Below are 12,463 nucleotides of genomic sequence, written 5' to 3' on the forward strand. Positions count from 1 at the left end.
GTCACCTGTACTCAATTCATTGTGGCCATTCAATCTTAAACATATTAGAATATTTTAAACTCTAAAATACTTGTTTCTAAGGGAGGAGTCTGAGGTAGATGTCTCTCTTACAAAAAAATCCTGCTTTCTCAGTTTTTGCTTCCCTGCCCTTGAAGAGAGAGACTCTGGAGGATACAAGCAGCAGAACTGCTGCTTATGTTTCCCAGCTAGACTTCCATTGCACACACTGACTTCAAGGTCATCACTTCCTAGTGGAAAGTAATTTTCACAGTTTTGACTTGTGCTGTATCTCATGCTGAACACGCTTTCACTATCTGAAATACTTGTCCAGCATAAACTCTGCTTTCCAGTAAGAGCAGCCAATTGTCTTGCCCCGCAGACTTATATACGTAAGCGTAACAGACATAGTTTAACAACACCCCTGCTATTTTAGCAATACCTGCTCCTACTGGACAGCTATAATATTGAGGAGTTTTCTTGCTTCCACTACTTGCATCATTGAACTGTAGGCATTTTCTGGTTATGCTTAATTTGGGAAATTATATACTGGTTTTCCCCAGGCAAATTTTTACTCTTGAATAGAAAGAATTGACATCTGTTCCTTGTCTGACTTCATCAGGCTTCAGCTTTTTTGTGGAGGTGGATGCAGCATGGATTAAGATTTATGGGGGCAGGTGACTTGAGATCTCTTAAGAGGCTTAAAGCATTGCATAAGCATGCTTCATTATTGTACCAGGACTCTTTAGGGGTAAACTCCTGAAATGATTTTTAGTATTACTTAAAGTACTCAACTAACCAGGTCTCATAGGTAGTGAATGCTTCTAACTCATGTCTACTAAACCTCCTGTTTGTTTCAGGTTCAGCTCTGGCTCCACTGATCCAGCACAATGATCTGGATACTTCAAGTCTTGTTCTCACCGCTCCCAACACCAGCATTGATTAGTCTTATTGCATTTGGAGCTGGCATCTTCCTGTGGGTGATAAGCAGGCCAAAACCTGTTTTGCCTCCTGTTGACATGAACAAGCAGTCAATAGGAATTGAGGTAATACTTACTCTGCTTGAGGGCATGGACTATTTTTGAGCTTAATCTGAATACTGATCCATTCTGACTTTGGGTGTCAGTGGAAACTCTCCTGTCCGATAGCCACAGCCTTCTCTCCCAGGTGTATAACTCAACAGTATGGTGGGGAGAAGGGAAGTCTTAAGTCACTAACAGTAAGAAATAGCAGCTCTTGCCAACAGGGTTAGGTGGGCTTTTTACCAGATGGCCCAGATGGCCTTGGCTGTTGCAAACTTTATTTTTCTGTATTTTAAATGCTTTGCATCAGATTTGAGGCCGGTGCAAGACCTCATGTAACTAGCCATGTGGTAGCTCTCAATCTTGACCAAGATCTCTCTAATAACCTGTAATCGAATATTAATCTAGGCCATCTAGAAAATTCCTTTGCATATGACTGACTGAGTAGGTCAAAATCAGGAAGGAAAATGAGACTTCCCTAACAATGCAGTGCTATTGAAATACTTTAAAGGGGATTGTTGGGAGAATGGCTGAGGAACAAATGACATCTGTTCTGCACTGTTTCATAACCGTGCTTTGTTCCTAGGGAGGAGCCAGAAGAGGTGCACTCTTGACAGATAATAACCTGCTTTCTTATTACTTTGAAGATGCTAAAACCTTGTATGAAGTTTTCCAGAGAGGACTGCATGCTTCTGGTAAGCTTTGCATCTGTTAGTACTTGCCTAACACAAGTAAATAAAATTATTCCAAGTTCTTTTGCCTTGCCTCGTGTCTGTAGTAATAATAATTCAGGTTAGCAAAAGCTTTCCTAGACTTTTGTGGGGTGGAGTGACAAATGACCATAATTATTTGATTGCCCCCTCCCCACACTGATTTAGAAGTAGTCTTAGTTGGTAGCCTGGGCAAAACAAACACCAGAAGCTTAAGATGGACTTGGGGGTGAGCACCTCTGCTTTGTCTTATGATGTGAGTTTTAGTGTAGGATTACTGCCTGCTTATAACTGGTATGAATTTGTGCACATGTGACTTCAGGGTTCCTGTGCATGGAAATATTTGATAGTGTCCTTGCATGCTATTTCAATCTCATGTGGGTTGTGAAATGGGAAAATACCACCAGATCTTGGAAGTATTGCTTGTAAAGATAAAGCCAACAGTTTTACAGTCTTGGTTTGGGCTGCATGCCTAACTATGGCCACTGTGCACTTTTATGCTCCGTTCAGTTAGCTGGATGTCTGTCTAAACGTATTTCTCACATTCAGTATTGAGCTCTAAAATTGTTTTTCTGAACTCTTCCATTAGGAAATGGCAACTGTTTAGGCTACAGAAAACCCAACCAACCTTATCAGTGGCTGACATATAAACAGGTGAGTATTGTCCATGACAGATGATGTAATTTGGCATATTGTCTTGTAACACTAAATTGAGGGAAAATTATCTTGCAGGTTTTGGACAGAGCTCAATACTTGGGATCAGGGCTTCTGCAAAAAGGATGCAAACCATCACCAAATCAGTTTATTGGCATTTTTGCCCAGAATAGGCCAGAGGTGAGTTACAAATGGAATATTTCCCAGAATATTCTGATGCTTTGGGGGGAGAGGAGGGTCTGTATTGAAATAGTTTGAGGTCACATGAAAAACAATCAAAATTATTCCCTACCCAGTTTCCTTATTAGTGATTGAGCACAAACCATGCCAGGCATGTAACACAATGATCTTGAGCCCTCACTACTCTAAGAGTCTTGGGGACATGCTCCTTACACAACCCCCACTACTGATGTGTGCATGTGCTAGTCAAGCAGTATGAAATCTGTGAGTAATCCTGTCATGTGAGCTGCTAGTTTTCCTTAGCTGTACTGTTTTCTCTCTCCAGTGGATCATTTCAGAGTATGCCTGCTACACTTACTCAATGGTTGCTGTTCCACTCTATGACACTCTGGGGCCAGAGGCCATTTTATATATTGTTAACAAAGGTAAATATTGACTTCCCCTATTTCATCATGATTTCTCTAAGAAGTTTTGTTTTCAGAAGGCTGAAGTTCAAGGGAATTTGATGAAAAAAAAAATCAGAACACCTTACCGCTCTTATACTTTTATAGATGCTTAATTTCTGTAAATGAAGCTGCTTTGCAGGGCATGTGGCTCAGTGCCTAGAAGTTGCCAGTGAGTTTCCTATGTCTCTTAGTGTCTTGAATGCAAGTCTGCTGAAGACCTGCTAGATCCTGTGGACCACCCTGCAAGTAGAGTGCTCAAATATTTGCTACTTGAAGTTTTGCAATCTTGAACTCCTACACTGCCAAACAATTAGACAACAGAGACAGGCTTGCATGCAAATTAAGACTAGATGTGTGTCTCTGATTTAAAGGATGCAAGTAGTGGAGGGAGGGGTAAAGGTATACCTAAATCTGTTTAACCTATCTGTTTAGGGCCTGTTGTTCTACAGGAGCAACAACTAGCATGCCATCATGGCAGAAACTGGTGAGGGAGCTTGAATAAATGCTTAGGTTTTTTTCCTTCAGTCTTAGGGGGGATAGGTGGGGGGAGGGACTATCCACTGCTGTCACAATGATCCGAGGCGCTATCTATAAGCAGGATTTGCCAAGCAATATCATTTGAATAGCTATGCTGGTGAACCTTGCAAACAGGTCTTGCCTTGGCACTACAAGGCTGTGACTTACCAGGCTAACGGGGAACCAGCATGTTCAGGCAAATCCAATTCCTCTGTCAACTTAATGGGAAATGCTTTTGTAATTGCATAAAGCTCTCTTACACGTGCAGGGGAGCTGAGGCATTACTTCAAGAGTTTTAGTTACTACTTTCAAACAGGTCTAAATTTCCTTAGATTTATGGAAGATAGCTAAGCCTAAAAAATCAGTGAGGGCAATTCTGAACTGTTACAACAATAGAAAAAGTTTAAATGCCTATCCTGACTGTGACTGAAGATATTTGTCTTCAGTTCTTCAGCTTTTGCCCTCACTCTGAATAGCTAGAGTCTGAAGTTTGCTAGATCAGTTGGCCATGGGAGGAGGAACTTTCTTAGCACTGTAAGCCATCTACTGAATTAATGTAAACAAATGCAAAGGCTTTAGAAGAAACCAATGGTATGTTCTGATACACGTGCTACTGAGCTATCACTCACTATCATGCCTTCTAAACAGATGTCTGAAATGTAATTTCTTTTTTGTAGCTGACATAAGCATAGTGATCTGTGACAAGCCTGACAAGGCACAGATCTTGCTTGAGAACTGTGAGCAAAAAAAGACCCCATGTTTGAAGACTGTCATTCTCATGGATCTCTTTGATAAAGAGCTCAAGGACAAAGGAGCTCAAGTGGGAGTTGAAATTCTAGCACTGCAGGAGGTTGAGGTACGTGACTAAAGGGTTCTGCTTGATCTTGCAGAGGAATACCTTGCCAGCTAGACATCTGGACCTTCTCTAGCAACAATGACACTTTAATGTAAGCATTATCCAGTTGTCACACCTGTACCTGAGCCATCATTTTGAAACTTTGAAACTTGGCCAAATGAACTTACAGAGTTCAAACCTTTGTCTAAAGTTTTGACCATGTGTTGTGGGCAGTAAGTGTGCATTAAACTGAAGACTGCTTCAGCTTAATTCATGGTGTAGTTCTAACAGGATTTATCAGGCTTCTAAACTGGCAGCTGAGTAACTGAAACCATAAATGCAAATTACTGGCTGCTATGACATCCCAATACTAGACTTAGTCTTCCAGATATGATGCATAAATGTAAAATATGAGACGTGGCCTACATCAAATTAAATGAAATATCTCCACTCAGGACTTCTGAATTCCTTAAATAGTTTTGATTATTTTCTGTGTGCTCAAATTCATGCTTTCCACAAGCCCAAGAGTCAGCTTTTCCAAGTTGTGTGTATTAAAATCAGGAAGGCCAACATCTCTCTCTGAAAGAGACAGCATATCAGGAGGCCATGTAAAAACAAGTGTTGTATTTGAAATGCAGTTCCCTTTTCATATACCATTGTTGCATGTCTTTCTGTTGCAATTTTTAAGCTGCATTTTTCTCTCTAACACAGGAGCTGGGAAGAAATAACATCACAGAACCAGTTGTAAGTATATCTGTAGAATAGTTAAAAACCTGTAAAACTGGTCTCTGAAAAGACCTCTTGCCATGTTGCCAGTAGAGCAGACTGGCAGGAATTTTTTCCTTTTTTTTGCTGTTTCCAATCAGAATTCCTAGTTCATCCCTCTTTAGGAAGTATACGTAAATACTGATAAGGAACATAATCCTTACTCTGTTGTCCTTACATGGGATTTTTTTCCCCCCCCTTCTAGCCTCCTAAGCCTCAAGATCTTTGCATTGTGTGTTTTACCAGTGGAACCACAGGTAAGAGAATATATATTGATGCTTTCCCACCAAAACAATCTCTCTGTGCTACAAAAAAATAGCTTTCCAGCACAAAAAAAAGGGAAAAGCTAACAACATAGAAGTAAAATTTAGCCACTACTGAAGTTTTGCTTGAGGCACTGTCACTACAAATACACTAAGAAAAAGCTTGTTAGAGCTGAGGGGAAGAATAGTCACATTGATGTTGTCTTACCCGATGAAAAATACAGAATCTTAATGTTAAAGGTATTGTTTGTTCACCTGTGTCTGTATTCTGATCCACAGGGACTAGAGAATCATCTTGTTTCAGCATTCTTTTATGCCGCCTTGCTGTTTCAGTAGAAGTTTCCTATGTGTAATATCTGTAGCTGAAAGCACTTAAGATGAGACAATGCATGCTATGACTGAGCCTAATACCAAGAGAGTTCAAGCTGAGCCAAATAAGACATGGGAAACTGAGAGCAGAAGCAGTCAGAGTCACAGATGGCTTTGCTTGATCTTTCCAAAGGTAACCCTAAAGGAGCCATGCTGACACATCAAAATGTCGTTGCAAATGCTGCTGCCTTCCTTAGAACCACAGAGGTAAGCTACTGCAAATGGTGATCTCTATGCTATGTCACTTAGTCATGAAACTAGCTTTAATGTGGGCATTTTCTGCAAACCATGCGCATCCAGCAAACTCATGCCCATATTTCAATGGGACAATAGTACTGCAAGAAGCTTGGTTAAATCTCAAACAAAACTTCTACACAGAAGTTATTCTAGAATGAGTCAGTCTTAAATGTCAAGAGTAGGAAACTACCCTATTTTAGGTTTTGCTGAAACATAAAACTTATTGTGATCTAGTATGGCCGAGTTACAGCTGCAAATTTTGAAGAGGTGACAAATGAACTCGAGTTGCTTCAGTCATTTCAATCGCCTGTTTCAAAGTACTCTAATTGATCCAAACTTTATTCAGTTTCTGCTTAAGAGTAATTCAAGTAGGCACAGGGATTGCTAACCTACTTACCTTTCCCCTCTAGAACACAGTTGAGTGCACAAGTTCAGATGTCACCATATCCTATCTTCCCTTGGCTCACATGTTTGAGCGAGTTGTACAGGTATGTACAGATACATGCACATGAGCTTTTATAAATCAAATTATATTAAAAGGTATGATAACCTTTTCTATTTCCTCAAAACCTATTCACATGAGAACTTTTCTATGACTGGGCACTAGAAATCATGCTACTTTCCATAGATAATTATGGTTACTGAAGCTAGGAATTATCCTTAATTAAGCTTGGTTGATTTTTAGACTGTGGTCTACAGCTGTGGAGCAAAAGTAGGCTTCTTCCAAGGAGACATCAGGTTGCTGACAGATGACATGAAAGCCTTGAAGCCAACGCTCTTTCCAGTTGTACCAAGACTGCTCAATAGAATATATGACAAGGTATGAGAGTAATTTTAGCTAAAGTATCTTTGTGTTCATATATCTAAGCAAGCTTGCACGTTTAAATTAAAATTTAATGCATCATAATGTCAGCACTAATCAATTACTCCTTAATGGGAAGAATTCTTTAAAACCCTTTGAGTTCTGGGATCTGCAGTATAACAGTGTATCTATCCATGACTGGTTCACTTACTTTTTGGAAAGCAAATGAATCAAGTGGAAATCTAGAAGGATCCCTGGCCCTAAAACTACGGCTGAAGTATGTCAGCATTAGCCCAAATTAGTACTGCCCCTTGGTTCATCTCTGAGACCATGGCAGTGGTTCAGATGGGCCCTAGAACGTTAAAGTAAGATATGATGCCTCCTAACAAAGCAAGAACTGGAGGTGTAGATGTGAGTTAAGCTCCAGAGTCACTGACACTTTTCCTTGCAGATACAAAGTGGTGCAAAGAGCCCTGTGAAAAGCTGCCTGTTAAACTTTGCTGTGATTATGAAGATGGCTGAAATAAAACAGGGTATAATTCGAAATGACAGCATATGGGATAAGCTAATCTTCAAAAAAGTTCAGGTAAGTTATTCAAAGTGTAAGCAAGCTGAGCAATGTAGTACTGGATGATCTGATGGCTTCCATTTTGCTTGTAGGAAACCATGGGTGGAAGAGTGCGTATCATGGTAACAGGTGCAGCCCCTATATCTCCCTCTGTCCTGACATTTCTTAGAGCAGCATTAGGCTGTCAGGTGAGTCTTTTCTTAAAACAAGACCTGTTTGATTATGCTCAAATAAGTGACCAATGATACAGCTGTGGTCCAGCCCAGCTTGTTCCCAGGGAAATTGCTGTCAGTCTTCAGTATTCACAGACTGCTGCACTCAAAGTCAGGCAGCTGCATCTAAGCTCTGTGGCTTCCTGACAGTCAGTGAGCTCCCAATGTAGCACATCTGAGAACAGAGTTCAGAGAATGCGAACGCCAAAGCAAGGTTTGGACAGGTGAACTTGATGAACATCTGGTTGCACCAATAAAATCAAGCAGTCTTAAAGGCTAAGATTCTCTTGGCTTCCTAAGAAGATGACTTGAGCACGAGGATAGTGGGAACTGAGCTCTTTCACACCAAGGGCTTGGTGTTCAAACAATATTCATCCTTTGTTACACAGATCTTTGAAGCTTATGGCCAGACTGAGTGCTCAGCTGGATGCACCTTCACAATGCCTGGAGACTGGACAACAGGTACGGTAGCTGAGACATGGAAACTCTCTCCCACAGCTGTCAACAGAAAGTGGCACTCAAGCTCATATGCACTACTAATTTTGGTTCAATTAAAGTTGTCCTGGGTATTTAACATCAGAATAATTCTTGGTAGCACCAGTCACTTCTATGCTTAATAAATACCATAATTGTTGACTCAGGTGGGTGAGGATCTCTTGTATAAGGTGACATAGGTCAGTTTAGCCCCTGTCCTCCAGGAGAGGAGTGTCTGTACGGAGCTGAGCAAACTGGACAAGGATTTCCCAAATGGCTTTAAGGAACCAGCTTTAGCTCTCAACTTGTTTTACTCAAAGAATTATAACTAGAATATCAGATATGATACTTCACTACTTTCCTGAAGGACTACCTGTTTAGTTTCCATCTTAGCAAAGGTGTTTTTAATATTGGGTATTCTAAATTCAAGCTCAAGTTACCATCTTTGAGAACACAGTAACTGCAGAGAATAATGAGGATTAAATGCAAATAAGTATCTGGGTCCATGAGAGAATTCTGTGGAGGCAAGTGTGGTACATTGTTGGTGTGGCTGATTATGCCCATAAACGGCTCCAAGCGTTAGACCTAGATGCTACTTATTCTGCAATAACTGTCTGAAAACTGCATTACAAACACTTTCCTGAAAATTTGGTATCAGGCTCCTTTAAACAGTACTGGTTCTTGCTAAAGCAGTGAACAAAGAGCCATTAAGTATCTACTATCACTCAAGTCTTTCACATGTATCTGACACCTACGTTTTCCCATTTTGCTTCAAGATCTAGTCTTTCTAGCTTTAGATCTAATAGGGCCAACTGCTAGCAGATTCCCAAAACATAACAGTCCTTTTTTTTTTTTTTTTTCCCCCCCCCCCCCCCCTTAGGCCACGTTGGAGCCCCTCTAGTTTGTAATATCATAAAACTAGATGATGTGGAAGAAATGAACTATTTCTCTTCTAACAATGAAGGCGAGGTAGGTACCATCTCCTGCGTGTGTCACGAAACACTGAAACATAAGACTTTGTGACTAACAATATTCTGTGCTTGCTATAGGTCTGCATTAAAGGACCAAATGTGTTCAAGGGTTATCTGAAAGACCCTGAGAAGACAGCAGAAGCGATCGATGAAGATGGCTGGCTCCACACTGGAGACATAGGGAAATGGTTGCCAGTGAGTAGCTGTTAAATGCAAACCAACCCTTGGATATGAATTCCTGGCTAGGTTACAGTAATCTGAAAAGCTGGAGAAGTAAATTCTAGGATAAAAGCCTTACACAGTATTTTGTTATCATTCGCCAAATAACTTTAGGCAAAGCTCCAAAGACCAATTATGCTACAAGATACAAAATAACAAGTGTTTGGCCAGTAGTTAAGACTATTCACTTCCACAGTGCAGAACAACAAGGTGTCTTGGTTTCTGTCAAAGGAGAATAAAGATGTCTGATCATGTCCTGAGCTAACTGGAGAAATTAAAGTGCCACTTCTCAAGAGAGAGCAAAGACCAGTTCCAGACTAGCTTGTGTCTTTCGTACAACAAAACCAAACCTATTATCGTCCTTTTAGAGGCAATACAGAGACTTGAAACTAATGGCCTCCACCTTTACCTTCTAGAATGGAACACTGAAGATCATTGATAGGAAGAAGAATATATTTAAACTTGCACAGGGAGAATACATTGCTCCAGAGAAGATAGAAAATGTCTATATCAGAAGTGCTCCTGTAGCCCAGGTCTTTGTACATGGGGAAAGCCTGAGGGTAAGTGATGCTAGGACTGGTTATCCTGCAAGATTCCTCCCATAATGAGTTCTGCAAGACCAGAGCACAAATGTATGTATCCACAAAAGTGCTTGAACACGATCTGATCCTGAGAAGACCATGTATATAAGAATATCCTTTCAGGCCTATAGTCTTCCTAGTTTATACCAAAGACAAAGAGATCTTGGCATCAATTTGCAAGCTGGTTAAAGGCTACTTACATATTTGTATGGGATTACGATGTTAGACCAGCTCTGTACAGTTTAGAATTGTAGAATAGTTTGGGTTGGAAGGAACTTTTAAAGGTCATCTAGTCTAAGCCCCCTTGCAATAAACATGGACATCTTTAACTAGATCAGATTGTTCAGAGCCCCATCCAACCTGACCTTGGATGTTTCCAGGGATGGGGAACATACCATCTTCTGGATAAACGGTTCCACTGTTTTGTCTCACCCACCTTCATTATAAAAAAATTCTTCCTTAAATCACAGAATCATAGAACAACTTAGGTTGGAAGGGACTTCAAAGATCATCTAGTTCCAAATCCCCTGCCATGGCAGGGGCATGTCCCAACAGATCAGGTTGCTCCATGGTCCATCCAGCCTGGATGTCTAAATTTACCCTCTTACAGTTTAAAACCATTACTCCTTGTTCTATCACAATAGGCCCTGCTAAAAATATTGTCCCCATTTATCTTATAGGTGCTCTTTAAGGATTGAAAGGCTGCAGTAAGGTCTTCCCAGGCTGAACAACCCCAACTCTCTCAGCCTTTCTTTGTAGGGTGTTTCTCCACTCCTTTGCCACAGAGGTGTCACCTTTGTTAGCAGAGGCCAGTCTTCAATCTGTAAACCAGACAAAAGCAATTGCTGGAGCATTCAGCATACATAGGAAACTGCATTAGTACTTCAATTACTCCTGTCATAACTTGGCTAAGTGACTTGGAAGTCCTTGTAGCTACCTTCCAAACACTAGAAATGAACGAGGATGTAGATGTGGCTTGTTATAGAGATACTGTTCACAAACAAATTCACATAGACAATCGAAGTAATTTCAGATACCTTATCCTGGTCTTGACACGACTACTTCCATTTGTTTTCAGTCTTTTCTAATAGGTATAGTGGTTCCTGATCCTGAGACACTTCCAGAATTTGCAGCAAAACTGGGAGTAAAAGGTTCCTATGAAGATATGTGCAAAAATCCAGTAAGAGGTTTTGGTTTTAGTGGGTTATGGATAAAATTTAATTCTGATCTTGCATTGCTTTGGCTTCATTCTGCTCACCTTTTTTTTTTAAATTACACTAGCTTAATGATGGGTGAGTCATGCAAGCAGCCTTACAGTAAAAAATGGAACTATGTATAGGTTTCTCTTGATGTTTCAAACACTATCATTGCTTCTTCTCTAATGGGAAGACAGACTGACCTTGTAGTGGCCTTAATTTGAGAAATTTTGATTGCTGAATGCATTTTTTGCCAGCCTTGGTTTTCACTGATGGGGCAATGGGAATGGTCTTGAGTTACAATTACAAAATGGCAGCTTTACCCATTCTGCTCCTGCCATGTTTCTTCTAGGCAGTGAAAAAAGCTATTTTAGAAGATATGATCAGACTGGGGAAAGAGGCTGGCCTTAAATCCTTTGAACAAGTGAGTATTTCCAAATCCTGCTTGTCACAAGCACCCGTATTGCTAATGTAATGGCTGGGAAGTCTTCATTTCTGTTATTGACTGCGCAAGGATGGAACCTATGACAGCTGCCCTGGAGAGCTGATTGAAGTAGGCAGTGAGACATTGAGTGGCTGCCTGTCTCTTGGCCAAGAGAAAGGTGGCTGTACAGAGCAACAGTGGCTGGAGGTTCACCATAGGCTGGAAGAGCTGTACCACAGTTCCAGCCTATCTTCTTGTTGTGTCAATCAAAAGGAGTTTGACTTGCTTCAAACAGTCTAGTTGAATCTCCTGAGAGGAAGTGAGTTCTTGCATTGGGTTTGAGGAAGCCGGGGAGAACTGTTGTTTGCCCTCTAAGTAATTATGTGTCATGTGCTAAATTATTTTCTTTTAATAGGTTAAAGACCTGTACATCCACACAGAGATGTTCTCCGTAGAAAACGGACTCTTGACACCAACACTGAAGGCAAAGCGAGCAGAGCTTGTGAAACTCTTCCAGCAGCAGATTGAGGCCCTCTATTCAAGTATGCAAGACTAAGTTTAAATGAAGCTGCATGGAGTATCCATACAAATCCATGACACTACATGACTTATGGAGAACACAGATATGAGTGGAGGGGAGCAAGGAGAACTGAATATATTGTTTCTGGTATCCTGGGAAAAATGACGTTTTCAGATGAAGATGGCGCTGTAGTCCAGACAATGGGCAGGACTAAACATCAGCTGTCTAGGCAAAGCTTGAACTTCCATCTTCCTTGGATGGTGACTGTAGTGCAAAAACACTCAAGAGCTTCAGTCTTTCAAAGGTAGCTGTATGTACTTCTCGCTGCCCAAAGCAAATCTTGTTTTCCTGCTCCAGCTACGAACTCTATTGTGACCTTTTATGGGTTGAGCTGCACTCAGACTGAATCCTTTCATGCAGTTACATGTTTTGGGTAGGGGGGAGATATTTTCCTGCACTTGGTTTTTGAACTAACACTTCAGTTTTCACTCAGGATGCTGTA

At 40.8% G+C, this 12,463-nt stretch overlaps 1 protein-coding gene across 1 annotated transcript; it reads left to right on the forward strand.

Annotated features, from left to right (window-relative positions):
• Positions 1 to 858: 858 nt before the first annotated feature.
• Positions 859 to 12,245, forward strand: ACSL5 (acyl-CoA synthetase long-chain family member 5). Its single transcript, XM_009864990.1, has 20 exons — positions 859 to 1,043; positions 1,606 to 1,714; positions 2,319 to 2,383; positions 2,462 to 2,563; positions 2,889 to 2,988; positions 4,203 to 4,381; positions 5,072 to 5,104; positions 5,331 to 5,382; positions 5,891 to 5,964; positions 6,405 to 6,482; positions 6,680 to 6,814; positions 7,248 to 7,382; positions 7,457 to 7,552; positions 7,966 to 8,038; positions 8,931 to 9,019; positions 9,100 to 9,216; positions 9,657 to 9,800; positions 10,900 to 11,001; positions 11,370 to 11,441; positions 11,857 to 12,245. Exons 1-20 carry the CDS (start codon positions 888 to 890, stop codon positions 11,995 to 11,997), a joined length of 2,052 nt encoding a protein of 683 aa, XP_009863292.1. The 5' UTR covers positions 859 to 887; the 3' UTR covers positions 11,998 to 12,245.
• Positions 12,246 to 12,463: the final 218 nt, after the last annotated feature.

This window comes from Apaloderma vittatum, unplaced genomic scaffold, assembly GCF_000703405.1.
Source record: "Apaloderma vittatum isolate BGI_N311 unplaced genomic scaffold, ASM70340v1 scaffold14152, whole genome shotgun sequence".
NCBI classification, from domain to species: Eukaryota; Metazoa; Chordata; class Aves; order Trogoniformes; family Trogonidae; genus Apaloderma; species Apaloderma vittatum.